The sequence below is a fragment of the Cervus elaphus genome, chromosome 24, assembly GCF_910594005.1.
Source record: "Cervus elaphus chromosome 24, mCerEla1.1, whole genome shotgun sequence".
Classification (NCBI taxonomy): Eukaryota; Metazoa; Chordata; class Mammalia; order Artiodactyla; family Cervidae; genus Cervus; species Cervus elaphus.
In genome coordinates, this window is record NC_057838.1 from 70,115,043 (window position 1) to 70,132,963 (window position 17,921).

The window sequence follows — 17,921 nt, forward strand, 5'->3', positions numbered from 1 at the left end:
GTGTCTGGCTGCCGACGCCCCTGACAGCCAGCACGTCTGACCGCCCCTGCTCCTGACCACTGTGCCCTGCACTGCGGTCCTGGGTCATGCAGGGTGGTCACCAGTGTCACTGGTCAGGGCTGTCCTACTCAGGGACGGGTCTGATCACTCACACACGGTCAGCGTGTGCAGGCCCACGCCGCCCCAGCACCAGCGTCTCTCAGCAATGGCTGTGGTCACTTGTCTCCAGTGGCCTCGGGACCACTGCCCCTGGTCACGGAGGGGCCTCCCCGCTGTCAAATCCTCCGACTGCCCAGTGAGGGTCATCGCGTTCACCACGGGTGACTGCCAAGTCTTCTCTTCCAAGTCCCCGATGACCAGTGTCCCTCCTACCCCCATCATCAGTAGCAGCGACCGCCAACTTTGCAGGTCCCCGGGAACACCTCAGTCTCTAACCATCAGGGCCGTGATCCCCGGAAGATCACACATCTCTGGGTGGTCGTGGTCACTAACTTGAATCCACTCTTGGTCACTGACGAAGTGACCCTGACGCCCCATCACCTGCTCACTCCCCACGGCCCTGATCTGTGACTCATGGGATCTGCAGCCAAGGCTCCTTCCCGCCAGCAGGATCTCTGATCTCCCCGAGGTCACGTCCCTCTTTACAAGTCCCTCTGCTCACCGTCCACGACCTGACCCCCACCGTCTCTGCTCCCCGGGCCCCGGGCGACACGTCTCTGAAGGCCAGCCGCCCGCTCCCAGGCAGCCCTCACGTCCCCTGCCTAGGAGGCTCCTCTTTCACCCTCCTCAGCCCAGACCTCAGGCTGGAGGGCGCGGGCTCGGGTGCCTGCTGGGGTTCTCAGATGACCCCCGAGTCAGGACAGAGGAGGGGAATGCCTGCCTGGGGCCCTGACTCAGGCCGCCCCTGCTGTGACCTCTGCCCGCACCCTTGGTGGGGCAGGAACAGCCCGCTGTGTCGTCCGGGCTGGCTCTCAGCAGCTCCCCTCCCGGCCGGCCGCGGTGCTCAGCCTCCCCTCCTGGGGTCTTGCTGGCCTGCGCCCCGGCTCCCGACTGCCAGAGAGGGTGTCTCACTCAGACGGGGCATCAAGTGCGCACTCACGCCTGGCCCTGCTGTGGTCTGGGGGCTACGCGGCCCACAAGACCAGCAAGTGTCTCTGCTCCCGAGCAGAGGATGCTCCAGGCTGTAAGCAGCAGGGCGACCCCGCCTGGCCTGTGGCCAACGGGCCCTCTGACCAGAGTCCAGGGCCACCACCGGAGACTAACCTGCTCCCGGAAGCCAGAGCCCGAAGCACGGGGCACAGAGCCTGACCCCCGACCCAAAACTTAGCATGTACCTGCAGGAACTCAGCCTGAGGCCCTGAGCCCGGACCTCAGAATCGGGCGTCAGAGCAGAGCCCAGAACCCCGGGGCCTGCTGTGGGCCCCGAGCCTCAAGGAGAGCTTGCAGCTCAGAACCAGAGCCCAGTCCCAACCCAAACCCAGAATCCACAGCCCAGGATGACCCCTGGAAGAGGCCTCCCTGTCCCCAACGCTTCTTTAGTGCTCCCCCCTCCTCCATTTCTGCTGCCAGAGTCCCTGCGGGGCCCGGGCCACGGCTGCAAAGGTTCTGCGAGCCGGCTAGACGCTGGGCCGCTGGCGGGTGCTTTTCAGACACCCGTGAACCAGACCCGGTCACTGATCCCGCACACGGGAACCAGCCCTGTTGGTTCTTGGCGTGGGGGTGGGCCCAAGACACGCAAGGCTCCTTGCTGGGGGGACTTGTTGCCGGGATGACGGGCTCGCAGGGCAGGGGGCTCTGACCGAGCTGGGTGGGGGGTGGCGGTCGGGGGGCGCGGTGCTGAGGGGGACGGTGGCCCCCGAAGCGGAGGGGGAGTCCTCATGCTGGACCCGGGAGCCCAGCTTCCAGCCCAGGCCTCGGGCTCCCGCTCCCGCACTGCTGTTCCCGCTCCCAGCGACGTCTCCCACAGCCCAGGGTCACTGTGCTGGAAGCAGTTTCGATTCTGTGGCCGCGGAGCTCCCAGGCAGGGCGGGCGTGCTGGCGGGCGCTCCAGGCGCCGGGGCCTTTATGACTCTGCGGGCGGCGCCGGGCGCCGGGGGTGGGGGGCAGGCGGCCGGGCCCTTCCTCCTGCGGGGCCCCTTCTTCCCATTTGTGGGAGGAAGGACCCAACCCCTCCTTGTAACTCTTACAGTCCAGCTTGGACCCCAAGCACCCTCCCCGCTCCTGGTGACCCTCCGCCAGGAACAGGGCAGGGAGCCAGCGTCCCAGGCCCCAGGGTCCCAGACGGGCCCCACCCTGGGGGAACGAGGCGAGGGCGGGAGGCCTGCGTCCAGCTCACCTGGGAGGAAGGGAAAGTGAGCCACGGGACCGTCCCGGAGGGGGCGGCGCGTCCCGAGCCGCAGCGCCGGCCGGCACATCAGAAGGCGGCCCGGCTTGTTTTGCTTTTAGGCAAAATGATGAAATGATTCCGAACTTTATCTGGAAAAACTAACAAGACCAGCAGAACAAGTCAGAAAATTAGGGAAAAACAGCACAGTGTGTGTGCGTGGCTTTCCACTATTAAACAGATCCTCTGATCTCAGTCGTTCAAACCTCGTGGCTGGGTGGACAGAATAAGCCGATCAACGGCTCAGACTCGGGAAAGCCCGAAAGACACCCGATTATTGACAAGATAACAGGTGATCAACAAGGTATCCTGCATCGATGCAGGGTGCAGGGCTGTTCGGTCCCAGGGGTCTGAACACCCAGCCAGCAGCACCTCCACGGGTGAAGGCCTGCTCGGGTCTGGGACCAGCAGCCTGGGGGCCGGACCAGCCGGCGGACCAGTTTTGTTCGGGCTGCATGACGTTTGACAAAAACATGACTGGGTTGCAAATACTTCTGAGTTAGGAGATTCAGGGAGTTCCCTGGCGGTCCAGTGGTTCGGGTTCCAGGCTTTCACTGCCTTGGCTTGGGTTCACTCCCTGGTCGTGATACTGGGATCCTGGAAGCCATCTGGCACACCCAAGAAAAAAAAATTGGAGATTTACTTAAAAAGAGGCCGAAGAGCTGGCGCTGAGGGGCCGAGGGTGTGCACGGCCGTCTCTGCACTGCTCCCCTCAAGAAGCCTGGTCCGTCCCCACCGGGCCCCTCCCGCCCAGGCCTGTCTGGGTCTCGGGGACATGGGGCTTGAGTCCCAGCGTCCCATGGAGTCTATGCCACGTCCTGACTTCTCAAGGAGTTGTTCTCAAAACCATTCACTGCAACCTACCCAGCTGGGTCACCCAGGTTGGTTCTCCGACAGAAAGATTGGCCAGGGAACCCTGCAAAGCTCTAGGTGAAGTCTGGCCTTGGAAGGAATCAAAGAGAAAGAAGGGCCCATTTTAAGGAAATGTGCTAAGATTGCAAACCTTCTGGGGCTGGGAAGGAGTGGGGATAACGCCTGGGGTCATGCCGAGCATCTGAAATGAGCCCTGGGATCACATTCCGGCTCCAAGGCTAGAACGCGGAGTAATCTTCCAAATACCTTTAGCAAGAAGCTCGGACACAGGGTATCATTACTTATAAAACTGAGAGGCTGGATGCAACCTACATGCTCAGAAGAGGGCCTGGTGAGCATTTCCTCACTGAAGAAGTAAAAGCAGGAACTCAAGCAGGTCTTACTGGCACCCACGCTCACAGCAGCTTTATTCACGGCAGCCCAAAGGCAGAGGCAACTCAAGTGTCCGCTGACGGATGAGCAGATAAAGGAAATGTGGTCCATCCACACAGCGGAGTATCACAGCCTCAGAGAGGAAGGGAACTGACGCTGCTACAACACAGATGATGAACCGTGAGGACTCCATGCTCAGTGGAATGAGTCAGTGACAAAAGGACACATCCTGGCTGATTCCACGTGTCTGAGGTCCCGAGAGCTCCCAGACGCGCACGGACAGAAGGGAGAGGCTGGTTACCAGGCTGGGGCGCGGGGGGCGGACGGGGCGTGGGTTACCGGGGACAGCTTCGGTTCGGACAGATGCAGAGGTCCTGGAGATGACGGTGGTCAGGGCTGCACACGAATGGGGAAGCCCTTACGGCCAGTGGCTGGACACGTTACAATGGTAACCTTTATGTTATGCGTATTTTACCACAATAAAAAAAAGGAGGGAGGTGAGGGAGCCACAGGACACCACTAGAAAGCCTTGAAAACGCCTCCTGAAGGGGATGCTCCAAAGCCGCATGCTCAGCACGGTGACAACAGTCGCTGCAACGTCTGGGGAAGGAATCGTCCCCAAACGCTAACAGATGGTGACGTCTCTGTGATAGACGATTTCTCCTTCTTCTCCCCATTTTCCAAGTATTCCGTAATGAGGTTTAATAGCTTTAATGATAAACAGAATCATTTAAGAATAACCATTGCAAAATGGGAGATAAAAACTTTGCAATTAGACTGATATGCAAAAACTCAAAACAAAAAAATGCAACACGTAATAAAAAGACAGCTCCCTGTCACACCCCGTCCCCGGCCCCCGAAAAAAAAAAAAAAGAAAACAGGCAAAGGAGAGACCAAAGGGTCCTTCCCAACAGACATGTAAGTAAACCCCCGGCAATCGTCTGGACGGGAGCTCAACCCCAGAGAGAATCAAGTCCATGCAGATTTTGCACGGAGGCACCACTTTTAACCTCTCCTCTCAGGAAGATGGAAAAGGCCGGCAGACTCTAGGAATGGCTGCTGGCACGTGCCATTTGTGGGAATGTTGACTGGAATTCCACGTGCTCCCTGGCCCAGCAAGCTCACCTCAGGAGCACTTCACAGAAACATTAGAAATAAAAAGTTCAACTGCAGGGGTTTTTTGTGGGGGAGAAAAGGAAAATGCAGAACTATATGTAGTGCATGACTTTTCTGTTTTAAAAAAATATTTGTGTGGATATAGAAAGAAATCTGGGAAGACATACCTTGTGAGTAATAGCTGTTACTTCTGGGAAGTGTGAGAGGCCACGGGTGGGGAGATGGTACTTTTCACTTTATAAATCTGTGTTGTTACTGCAAGCTGCCACTTGTGTTGTGCAGAAAATAAAGAATCATCATCAGAGCTTTTCTTTGCTCTGCCTTGCTTCTGGTCGGTCTCTCTCTCGGGGGTTCTCCCCCAAGATCTGCCTGGAGAACTCTTCACCCCTCAAAACTCCAGCCAAAGATCCTAGAGGATCTTACCAGAAGCCTTACCTGACTTCTCCCTCCCCCCAGCCCCTCAGGGTCCCCAGTCCCTGAGCACTGTCGCTGCCTGGTGGGGCAGACAACACTGCCTCTCCCTTGCTCTGCGGCCTTGAGCAGTGACTGAGCCCCTCTGAATCCTCACCCTCCTCAGTAAAGGCAGACCACACCTTGCAGGGCTGCTGAAAGGGCAATATAAGGAAGGCGAAGGGTCCTCCGCCCTTGGAAAGCCCACCCAAGCAGGAGACGGCCTTCTGGGGCTGTTTCCGCTCAAGGGGCTTCAGATGGAGCCCCATGGCTTGTCTCCACCCCTGGAAGGCCACGTGCTTGGCGACCACTTTGATTTTGCTTCCTCAGGGCACCCACGGCTGGCGTGGATGGGAGTGCTAAGGGGTCGGCCCTGGGTATTCAGCCGGTGCTTTCTGCATGTCCCCCGGCCTGCCCCCAGCAGGGCGGGCTGCCCCCGGATGATCCTCCTGTGTGGCTGGGGACACTGGGGACTGCTCCCCGGGAGGGGCAGGCAGGGTGGCTCCCACTGGCATGCAGGCTGGAGCTGGGGCTCCTCCCTGGAGAGGGGACTTGGGGGGCCCAGCCCAGCTGCTTCCTTCCAGCCATCTGGCCCCCTAGCCCCTCACCCCAGCCCTGACTGCAGGGCTCCCGGGGGGACCCTGGGGAGATGCCGGCTTCTTCCTTCTCCCCACCCCTCCCTCCAGGTGTGGCTGTGCTGATCTGGGGGAGGCCGTGATCCAGGCACGGGGTGGATGCTGCGGGAGGCCCCCATCCTCAGGAGCAGATGCGGGGAGAGGCCCCCGTCCTCAGGAGCAGGCAGGCAGATGTACAGACGCACATCAGCCCACGCCACCCCCGCGCACTGCCCGGCTCCGCCCACACGCACGGGCAGCACCCTGGCCTCCTCCGTCACTCCCTGCCCCCTGCTCGGGCCTTGCCCCGTCTCTTCTGCCACGGGGATCGCGTGCGACGTTTTCATTTCAATGGTGAATACCCAGAGAGCCAACCACACAACAACTCCAACCCACTCGGGGATCCCTGCCTGGAGAATCCAGTGCACAGAGGAGCCTGGCAGGCTACTGTCCATGGGGTCGCGAACAGGCAGACACGACTGAGGTGACCGAGCACGCACCCCATCCAGCAGTGGTTTTCCATCCAGTGTAAGAAATCACCGCCAACTCAGAAGCTCAAAGGCACATGCCTGTCTGTCCCACCGTCTGTGGATCAGGAGCCCGGGGCGGGGCGGCTCAGGGCTTCATGTGGCTGCAGACAAGGTGCCACCAGGGCCGGCTTCTCCGCAGAGGCGGGACCGTTGAGACACCCGATCGGCTGCCAAGCTCCTCGCATTCCCTGCAGCGGCTCCTTCTAAGTCGGCAACAGACAGGACTCTGACGGACGGACCCTCTGGACGGAGCTTATATACAGCCCCAGAGTTCCAGAACGACACCCCCTTAAGTCAGAGCCCCTTCTCGGGGGAGTGGGAGCAGCCTAGAACTGCAATTACTGAGCCAAGGGACTCCCCCGCCCCAGACACCCCCCGCCTGTGGGCTAAGGCCAAGGAGTTCCCAAACTTGTCCCAAGTTAACATCCCACCACCGGTTCTGGGAACTTCACATCCGCGCCACCACATAGTACATTTTGCACACTGCATTTATGCTCTGTTGCTGGGCATGAAACAGTCTCTCGCTGTGGAGAGATCTCTCTGGAACCTGCAACTGATCAAGTCCCTCCCCGACTCCTGATTCAAACCTTCCCCAGGGCTCCCCAGCCCAGGACACACTCACACCCTCAGGCCTGGCACCTGGGCCCTGCGGTCCAGGTCTCTGCAGCCTCTTACCCTCAGGCCTGGCAACTCCTTGAGGTTTTGAGGTTCTGACTTTATTAATTTATTAGGAAGTAAATAGCCAAACAGTTCACCTGTATGCTTTTAAATGTCCATATGAATGAAATGGATGCCTCTGGTCCATCAGTTCAGTTCAGTCGCTCAGTCGTGTCCAACTCTTTGTGACTCTGGACTGCAGCACGCCAGGACTCCTTGTCCATTGCTAACTCCCAGAGCTTACTCAAATGCCTGCCCATTGAGTCGGTGATGCCATCCAACCATCTCATCCTCTGGCATCCCCTTCTCCTCCTGCCTTCAATCTTTCCCAGCATCAGAATCTTTTCCACCAAGTCAGTTTTTCGCATCAGGTGGCCACAGTATTGCAGCTGTAGCTTCAGAATCAGTCCTTCCAATGAATATTCAGGACTGATTTCCTTTAGGATGGACTGGTTGGATCTCCTTGCAGTCCAAGGGATTCCCAAGAGTCTTCTCCAACACCACAGTTCAAAAGCATCAATTCTTCGGCGCTCAGCTTTCTTTGTAGTCCAACTCTCACATCCATACATGACCACTGGAAAAACCACAGCTTTGACTAGATGGACCTTTGTCAGCAAAGTAACATATCTGCTTTTTAATATGCTGTCTAGGTTGGTCATAACTTTCCTTGCAAGGAGTAAGCGTCTTTTAACTTCATGGCTGCAGTCACCATCTGCAGTGATTTTGGAACTCATAAAAATAAAGTCAGCCACTGTTTCCACTGTTGCCCCATCTATTTGCCATGAGGTGATGGGACCGTATGCCATGATCTAATTAGTTTTCTGAATGTTGAGTTTCAAGCCAACTTTTTCACTCTCCTTTTTCATTTTCATCAAGAGGCTCTTCAGTTCTTCTTCACTTTCTGCCATAAGGGTGGTGTCATCTGCATATCTGAGGTCATTGATATTTCTCCTGGCAATCTTGATTCCAGCTTGTGCTTCCTCCAGCCCAGCGTTTCTCATGATGTACTCTGCATATAAGTAAAATAAGCAGGGGGACAATATACAGCCTTGGCGTACTCCTTTCCCAATTTGGAACCAGTCCATCATTTCATGTCCAGTTCTAACTGTTGCTTCCTGACCTGCATACAGATTTCTCAGGAGGCAGGTCAGGTGGTCTGGTATTCCCATCTCTTTCAGAATTTTCCACAGTTTGTTGTGATCCACACAAAGGGTTGGCCCCTCTTCAAAGCTGGCCGTGTCTTTGTCTTCCCCAGAGCCTCGGGCAGGCTGTGTAGGGTGGGGGAGAGGGAGGTGACTCGCTGAATCAACACCTTAGGGGACGTCGTGCCTGATCCCCAGGCACAGCAGGGCTTCCGGCCTCATGGGGGGCTTGTGCGTGCTTATGTGCGTGTGTGCGTTCCCGTGCACACGCGTGCATGGCGCCTGGGGCCTGGCCTGACATGCGTGTGCAGGGTGTGCGCCCTGCTGACTGCCCCGTCAGGAGCAGGAGCTGTCTTTCTGTGTTTTCTCCATGGCCTCTCACTGCCCGACACATGAAACCTTCACTTGTTACCAGTTTCTCACATCTTCTACACTAGAGTCACCTCCACAAAGACAAGACGCCATCAGGTGCACTCACTGGCATATGCACCTACAGCACCCAGAGACACCTACAGCCCACAGGCGTGATGGGAGCTCAAGAAATGTGTGAGATGCATGGTGGATGGGTGGGTGGATGAGTGAATGAGTGGACTGATGGATGGATGGGTGGATGGGTGAGTGAATGAGTGGACTGATGGATGGATGGGTGGATGGGTGAGTGAATGAGTGGACTGATGGATGGATGGGTGGATGGGTGAGTGAATGAGTGGACTGATGGGTGGATGGGTGGGTGGGTGAGTGAATGAGTGGACTGATGGGTGGATGGGTGGGTGGGTGGGTGAGTAGGTAGATAAATGAATGGGAGGATGGATGGGAAGATGGATGGATAAATGGGTAGATGAGTGAATAGGTAGATGGATAAGTAGATGGATGGGTGGGTGGGTGGATGGATAGGTGGGTAGGTAGGTGGATGGATGGATAGATGGATAAGTGGGCAGGTGGACAGATGGGTGGATGAATGAATGGGAGGATGGAGGAGTAGATGGATGGATGGGCGGATGGATTTGTGGGTGGGAGGATGGATAACTGGGTAAGTGATGGATAGATGGAGGGATGGATTGATTGATGGATGGATGGGTAGGTGGGTGGGCAGGTGAGAGGGTAGATGGATGGATGATGGATGTGAGGATGGATAAGTTGGTGGGTGATGGATAGATGGAGGGACGGGTGGGAGGAAGGGTGGATAGGAGGATGGATAGATAAATGGGTGGGTGGGAGGATGGGTGGATAGGAGGATGGATGGATAAATGGGTGGGTGGGAGGATGGGTGGATAGCAGGATGGATGGATAAGTGGGTGGGTGGGAGGATGGGTGGATAGGAGGATGGATGGTGGGTAGGTGGGTGGATGCAGAGAAGGATGAGTAGATGAGTGGGTGGGTGGGTGAATAGTATGAATGTGGGCACGTGCATGCAGGCTTCAGGCTTCTTTGTTAGCTTTTCCCAAAAAGACCTAGGAAACTGCACAACTTGGAAGCTGCAGAGGCCCGTGAGTACTGGGGGAGCTTCTGGGGGTTGGATTCTCCTAGATGCCTGGAACCAGCTGTGGAAACTGGGATCAGAGCCCTTCCCAGGGCTGCTGCAGGCAGGGGTGGGGAGGGGAGGGCAGCTGCCCTGGAGGCTGGCCCATGTTGGAACTTGGGGGGTGGTCCCACATGTGACACCTTCTCTCAGGCTGTAACCGCCCACTGGAGGCTGGAGCTGAGCCTTGGGACCACGCGGCCCACCCCAGGGGTGTAACCTGGGTGGGGATGAGGGTGAGGACGCAGAGACCCGGTGGGCACGTGTCAGTGGCAGGACGCTCCCCTGGAGGTCCAGGGGAAGGCTGGCAGGCCCGAGCCTCATCTGTGCGGAGGCCGTCCTGGGGTGTCTGGGGGGACAGGCCGCCCGCCCTCGCCTGCCCGGTGGCCCCGCTCCCAGCCCACCAGCCTGTACGTCCCTCCACCACTTGCCCAGTACTCCTCGGACCGCCCGTCCACCCCCCGCCTTCACCCATCTGTCCTGTCCTTCCGTCCATCCACCCTGACCTCACCTGTCACCCACACTTCCGTCGTTAACCTACGGCGGCCGGCTCCTCCGCCGTCCGAAGCCATCCTTGCAGCAACCCGATGGGGAAGATGCTATTTCTGCCCCGTTTGACGGAGGAGACCGAGGCAGAGAGGTGCAGTGACCGCCCTGAGAACGCGCAGTGAGCAGACGGCACCACCGTCTGAGCCGACGGGCCAAGCGCTCAGCTTCCCCGTCCGTCCATGCGTCCACTCCTGCCGCTGTCCGTCACTCAGTCCCTGCCCTCACCGGTCCGCGCCCACCCAGCGGCCCATCCGGCGCTGTGGCCCATCCATCCTGGAGGTAATGTACTTAGCGCCCCGGGGCCGGAGGGGAGACAAGGCCTGAGCCGCCCATCTGGCCGGGCGGGGGGTGGGGGGGCCGCCCCAGGCCGGGCGGGGCTGCGTGGGGCTGGAGGGAATTAACCGAGTGACTGCCAGGATCATCTAATTAGGGACGCTAGTGATAAGCAGATAGGATCGGGGGTGATTAGAATCCTTTTAAAAAGCCACTCCATTAATTACGGAGACAGAGAGGGGCCTCTGGCCGCTAAGAATACCAACTGGCTGCCTGGTCGCCCCCCCGCAGCGCGCCCTGGGGCCGCTGTGTGACCTTGGGTGTGCCCGGCCCTCTCTGGGTGTCCCGGGCAGGGGTTGGACTCTGCTGACCAGCGGCTGGTCACCCAAGGGCCTCTTTCTCGCCCTGGGCCGGGGCATAGGGTGGGCCTGAGACCAGGGAGGCCAGGAGCTCCCCAGAGCAGGAAGCCCTGCACGGAGAAGCCTCTCCACCCATGGGCGGTCGAGGCAGAGAGCAGGGTGGTGGACAGCCGGCCAGCGTCGGCTCAGCCCGGAGCCTCAGTGGGTCTGTGGAGGGGTCCGGGCCCGCCGCTCCCATGGTCTCTGCAGACTCTTCCGGCTCCTGTGCCTCAGAGGGTGCCAGTCCAAGCCGGCAGAAGGGGAGCCCCCTGCAGAGAAGGAAGGGACCCCTCTGCATGCAGCCTTCCTCACGGGCGCTCCCCCCGGTTCTTGGCCGCCCTCCATCCTTGGGCCTGCGGCAGCAGGGAACCGAGCCTCCCCGGCCCGTGCCTCCTGCGGTGCACTCTGCTCCCCATGGCCTCCGCCCGTCCCCCGGCTCTGGGGGCCTCAGGCCAGCCCAGAACCAGGGGGAGAGCAGGGCAGGGGGCCCGCTGAGGGGCTCGGGCAGCATCAGCGGTCAGATGAGGTTCCTCCGCGGGAGGCCAGTGGAGGCTGAGGGAGCCCCAGGCAGGGTGGGGAGAGGGGGCCTGGGCCAGGGTCGCGTCTGAGGGATGCCCCGGGGTTTCACCACCCTGGGTCCAACGTCCGACTTCGCTGTGACCGCCCCACACTGTGCTGACCGGGCTGTTACGGGGCCTAGGCTCCCACCAAGCTCACACCCCTGTTATCATCATCAGGGCAACAGGCCAGCATGCGCGCCTGCTCCTCCCTCCACACCCGCTCGACAGACACCACCCTCGCACCGGGGTCGTCACCCCACACCCCACCAGCACCACCGCCGCCGCCTCTGACGTCGCCCCAAGCGTCATCATCATCGTTACTGCGGGCGGCGGTCACCGCGGCCACCGTTACTGCGCCGTGACCATGCCCCTCTCACCACCCACCCGCATCGCTCCCGTTTCCACGGCCTGAGCCACTGCCACGGGGCGGATGGTTACTGACCGTGTAACAGGCATGAAGACGTGGCACCCGAGTTCACAGCCACCGGCTGACCTGGGGCAGAGAGACCAGAGAAGCAAGTCGCTCATGATCACGGTCTGTGGCTCCAAAGCAGCAGCTCTTGAGGGTCACGGGCAGCTGCTCAAGCCCCGGGACAATCTGGGGAGCGCGCCCTGAGCACCTCAGCCCGCTGTCCTGAAGCACGGCCTCCGGGAGGGTCACCCAAAGCTGCCGCAAACCTCCGGGCTGCCCGCTGCCTGCTCCTGCCTCCTTCTCCTCCACACCTCGGGCCCCTGCAGACTCCAGCCCTAAGGGGCTCTCCAGGGTGCGATGGAGGCCATGGAGGAGCGCGGCGGTCCCTGCGTGAGTGCGGCCGGCGGGATTGCGGTCTGCAAGGGCTGTTGCCGTCGCCCTTGGTGCTCCTGCTCAGCGCTGCTCCCCCCCGCGTGCCCCCATCCCCATCAGCACCCCGACTATTCCTGCCACAAGTCGCCACCACCATCACCGCCCCCAGCAGGAGCGAGGCCGGCCTCCCCCGCCAGGACCACGTCCATCTCATCTACCGCAGCGCACTGCCCTCCGCCCTCTGCCCGACCGCGCCTCTCAGGGTGCTGTTGGAGATGCGCGGCCCCTCCTGAAGGACCGCCACTCCCCACTCCGCTGAAAACGGCCTTGCCTGCGTGCCGTGGGCAAGAGTGACATTCGTGATGTCCCAGACACTGTGGGAGGGTCCCCAGTGTCTGCCAGCTCTCGGAGTCGCCTCCCCCCACCCCGAGACCCCTCGGTCTGGGCTCCAGGACGAGACCTGTGTCTTGCAGCCCCAGCAGCTGTCCCGGGGGTGCTGACGAGTAAAGCAGGCTTCCGCCACCAGGAGCCTCCTGTGGGCACGTCCGCTCAGCCCCCGCAGACAAGCCTGCTGAGAACAGGTTCCCGCTGCAGCCACAGACCCCGGGCGTCCCACCTACGGAAGGGCCTGCACCCGCGTCCAGGCGTGTGGGTGGGTGGGCTGGGGACGCAGGGTGAGCCGTCCTCTGGGCCAGGGGTGTGAGGAGACAGTGCTTGTCACTCCGGGGTCCCCACGTCTGCTTTCGGCGCCCCCCAGCATTTGGGGTTGGTTAGAACATGCTGTCCCCATGAGGTGTTGGAGCCCAGCACCCGTGAGCATCAAGGGCAAAGGAGCCATGGGGGGGGGGAACAGGAAGGGGTGCCGACCAGAAACGGGCACGGGGAGACGCTGCCCAATAGGTCTTGGTGGGCCCGCCGACTCCCTGGGGGGGGGTGCCTCCGTCTTACCTGGAGGGGGCGAGGGGCATGGAAACCTGGGTGTTAACGTGCTTGTTAATGCTGCTTCTGGACGCGCCCAGCATCAGAACAAGAACAAAAACCAGAGGAACGCCCCCTGGGCACCGCGGGTTCCTTACTCCCCGCAAAGCGCCGCAGACAGCACTGGGCCGGAGGCCGGCCTCCCTCAGGGTGGGCGGGGGCTGCTGCTAGCCCTGGGGCAGGCCCTGCTGTGTTCTCTGCCCCCCCCACCCCCTCCCCCCCATCCCGCTTTGCTCTCAGTGCGTCTGTCTCTCCCAAGGACTCCTGTCATGGATTTTGGACCTGCCCAGGCAATCCAGGGTGATCTCTAATTGTATACGGAGCGACCCTTTTCCCCAACAGTAACAGGAGCACGTTCACAGGGTCTGCGGTTGGCACAGGGGCCACTGTTCAACCCACCGCGCTCACCGACCTACACTTCTTACCAGCCCTGCCTTTCCCACCGGCCCTGAGCGGAAAGTCCCTCCAGGGTGCCGCCCACCACAGCTCAGCACCTCCCTCTCTCACCCACCTGCTCTGTGACCTTGAGTCTGATGCCACAAATCACTGGGCCTCATTCATTCAAGGAACGTGTACTGTCAGTCAAGTGCGGTCCTAGATGCTGACACACCCCTGCCTCTGTGGGGCTCATCTCAGGATCTGCGGGGACCACGGGGCGCCAGCAGAAGGAACTCCGGCCCCGGACCCCACCCGAGCCAATCCCCCACCTCGGCGCCTCACTTGCCGACCACCCAGCCTCTGGGCTCGGTCCGCGCACCCCAGGGATCCTCACTCCCCTCCCTGACCCCCAGGGCCCACCTCCGGAGGCTGGTCCTGTCTCAGTCCCTGGGGCTCAGCCCCGCGGCTCCAAGAGCCTGAGCTCTGAGTGTGGACCCCCAGGCATGGCCTCCTGAGCAGGGCCGGCCCGTGTCCCAGGCCCTGGACTCCACGGGCTGGGCTCTGCCCCGCCCAGGCCCGGTGTCACAAAGGGCCGGGAGGCTCTGCGGGGGGCCTTGTGGCCGAGGGGGGCCCCCCAGCGGCACTGCCCTCCCCTCCCCCCGCCCCTCTAGCGGAGGCGTCCACCCGTCCCCCGCGCTGGTACTATGAAAGGGTAGTCGGCCGGGCAGAGCCGCCCCGGAGCCCCAGAGTCCAGCCAGGGCCCCGCCGAGCGACCCGCACTGCCACTGGTGCCCCCACCCACCGGCCACCCGGGCCCCGGGCCCGCGTCTCCCCGCCGCCGCGCCCCGGCCCTCGGCATGGCTAACTACTACGAAGTGCTGGGGGTGCAGGCCAGCGCCTCCCCGGAGGACATCAAGAAGGCCTACCGCAAGCTGGCCCTGCGCTGGCACCCCGACAAGAACCCCGACAACAAGGAGGAGGCCGAGAAGAAGTTCAAGCAGGTGTCCGAGGCCTACGAGGTCCTGTCCGACTCCAAGAAGCGCTCGCTGTATGACCGCGCGGGCTGCGATGGCTGGCGGCCGGGCGGGGCCGGCTCCCCGCACGGCGGCCCCTTCGGCGGCGGCTACACCTTCCGCAACCCGGAGGACATCTTCCGCGAGTTCTTCGGCGGCCTGGACCCGTTCTCCTTCGACTTCTGGGATGCGCCCTTCGGCAGTGAGCGCGGGGCCCGGGGTCACGGGCTTCGCGGGGCCTTCTCTGCCGGCTTCGGCGAGTTCCCCGCCTTCATGGAGGCCTTCTCCGCCTTTGACAGCCTGGGCCGCGGGGGCGCCGGCCGGACCACCTTCTCGTCCACGTCCTTCGGCGGCTCCGGCTCGGGCGGCTCCGGCTTCAAATCGGTGATGTCGTCCACCGAGATTGTCAACGGCCACAAGGTCACCACCAAGCGCATTGTGGAGAACGGGCAGGAGCGCGTGGAGGTGGAGGAGGACGGGCAGCTCAAGTCGGTGACCATCAACGGCAAGGAGCAGCTCAAGCGGGTGGATAGCAAGTAGGCGCCGCCCGCGCCCGCCGCCGGCGGTGCTCAATAAACATGCTAAGTGAGCTTGCGGGCGCGGTGGCTCGCTTGGGGCACCGGGGGCTGGCGGAGGGGGGGGGGGGGGGGGGGCGGCGGACGACCGGGGCCCACCTGCGAGGCCTGGGGACGTGTCAGGCGTCCGGCGCAGGTTGACCTCGCCAGGGCGCCGCGCAGGCGCCAGGCTGGCACCTCCTGCGCCTGCGTGCGTGCGGGTCCGTGCGTGCGGGTCCGTGTCCGTGCGCGTCCGTGCCTGTGCGTGCGCGTGGGTCCGTACGCGCCGGTCCGTATGCGCCTGTCCGTGTCCGTGCCCGTGCGTGCCTGTGCGTGAGTGCCTGCGTCCGTGCGCATGTGTCGTCGGGGTCGTGGGGGTCGTGAGGGTCACGACGGCCGCCCGCCTACCCAGTCCACCGAGGGCGTCCGTCGCCGGCCCGGGGGGCGCTGCCCGGCTTCAGCATGAAGATGTCAGGCCTCGCCCTCCCCACGAGATCCCAGCAGCCCGGCCGCTGTCCCCCCATCCCCGCCACAGGGCAGCACCCCAAGGTCCCTAGGGGCCTGTGAGTCCCCTCGAGTGCTACAGGGCCCTGGGCAGGGGCACACAGCAGGTGACCTGCTGTCCCTCCAGGCTCAGGCCTCCTGGGTCCGGCCCCGCGGAGCCCGGGGGATGGTCCGGCAGCTGGAGGCCCCCTAACCGCGTTAGCCGAGGGGCAGCAGAGCCCCGTGGCACACAGAGGGTCGCACCGCGGCTCCCAGCCCTGCAGACGGACTGACTTCATCAAAGCCCCCACGACAGCATTAACCACCCGACCTCTGCCCCCGCCGACCTGCTAACTTCACCAATTACCGCCGAGCGCGGTTGCGTCAAGTGGGCCTGCTTAGCCCTGACAGCTGCCTAGCTAATCCAATTACTAGCCAGCAGCCCACCGGCGGGCGCAGGGTCCCAGGGCTGGGTGGTCGCAAGGCACGGGCGTTCACAGACACCCCAAGGACTTCACCTTGGTGTCACCCCTCGACTCGCAGGCCGGTCGTAGCGGTCCCCTGTTCCAGTCCCTCTGAGTGCATGGAGCCTGGCTACACATCCTCAGCCCCTCTCTGATCCTCAGCCCCTCTCTGCATCCTTGTCTCTGCCCGTAGCACCATCTGACAGACGGCGGAGCTGAAGGCCCGTGGAAGTGGGGCAGAGAGGGGCCTGGGAGGAGTGTTACGGGCTTGGCACAGCCCATGCAAAGGTCCTGAGGCAGGAGATGGTGAGGGCCCCGTTCAGAATGCAGCCCCCACACTCAGCGCCTGCACCGGGCCCACGTCTGCTCGTGGCTCACCTGGACAGTGCCCCAGCCTCCTCCCTTCATCCCGCTCTCATCCCCGCAGCCCGAAGGGTCTTGTGAAAACCTGAGAGGTTCGTGAGACACTCAAAGGAAAAGTCAAGCCCTCGGGGTGGCCGCTGAGGCCCCCACGACCTCCCTGGCCCCCGGTACACTCTGTGCTCCAGCCCCAGCGGTCTCCTTCAGCTCCTGCACACTCGCCAGGGGGACTCTTGCCTCAAGATCTCGGCGCGGGCCGTGCCATGCTGGGAACCCTCCTCCCAGGGCCCCGTCTCCTCGCTGCCCCGGGGTCCCTGCTCACCCCACCGTCCCCTCCCTGCAGACCCCTTTCCTGAAGTGGGACTTTTGCACAGACCGACCCGGTTCCTGAAACACCCCTCTCTACCCAGGCTTCTCCTGCCACCACACCCTCGGGGAGACCTCACACCCCCTCTTCCACATGCCGCTCCTGGGCCCCCCCGTCCCTCCAGGCCCCCGACTGTCCCCTACTGCCCGGCGGACATGACGGCATCCCAGCATTGCCCCTCGGGCACCAGGTTCAGTGATGCTGGAGCCTTTACAAGTGAGGGCAGCAAAGGCCTGGGGAGGCACGCACTGCAGCTCACAGGGCAGGTCTTCGGTCTCCGACCACGTGTGGTCTGAGGCCACCTGGGACCCTGAGGGCCTGAGGTCTCCCCCAGGGCTCTGGCTTCTCCGTGGATGGGAGCGGGCCATGTTCTCAGCCCTAGTGAGCACCCCCAGGGTTCCTCCTGTACCCCCTCCCCAAAGACTCTCACTGACCCCCAAAACAGGGATGGCCACTTGCCCCCATTTTACAGATGGGGAAACTGAGGCTCGGAGGCCAAGAGACGTGGACGAGGTCACCCATCCACACTGGAAGCCTGTCTACCCTCCTCCTGCTCCTCTCGCCCTGCGCCCAGGCCTGGGGTGGGGTGGGTGCGGACCGGGCAGCCTCCTGCCTGCCCCCCTCCCCTGGCCAGTCGATGTTATCGCAGCTGATTTAATTTCAAAGACGGATTGAGCTGTGGTGGGAGGGAGAGCAGCTAATCGCAGCCGCCATCTGCCCCGTTGTCATGGGGATGGGCTCCCAGCAATCGCGCAGGGGCTGGACCCAGATAAGGGCACTGCAGTGGGCGGGAGGGGGCTCCGTGGGCAGGCAGGGGCGGGCAGGACGGTGGGGGTAAGGGGGGACCCAGAGACCCTCGAGGGGCAGGGCCTTGGAGCCGGGGGAGAAGCTCGAGGGTGCCCAGGCGGGAGAGCCTGGGAGAGATGAGGTGGTACGGGGGGCAGCAGCGGGACTGATGCCCGCGCGGCTCGGGGTAGGCCTGGTGGGCAACAGCGGTGACAGAGACCGCCCTGTCCAGGGTCCGGCTGAGCCAAACTCCAGCCCTAGCGTGGCCCCCACTGCAGCCCTCTCTGCCACCCCCCCGGGAAGTGCCGGGGTGTGTTC

The 17,921-nt window shown here is 62.3% G+C and overlaps 1 protein-coding gene across 1 annotated transcript; it reads left to right on the forward strand.

Moving 5' to 3' along the window:
- Positions 1 to 14,208: 14,208 nt before the first annotated feature.
- DNAJB8 (DnaJ heat shock protein family (Hsp40) member B8) lies at positions 14,209 to 15,171 on the forward strand. The gene has a single exon (XM_043886674.1). It carries the CDS (start codon positions 14,434 to 14,436, stop codon positions 15,127 to 15,129), a length of 696 nt encoding a protein of 231 aa, XP_043742609.1. The 5' UTR covers positions 14,209 to 14,433; the 3' UTR covers positions 15,130 to 15,171.
- Positions 15,172 to 17,921: the final 2,750 nt, after the last annotated feature.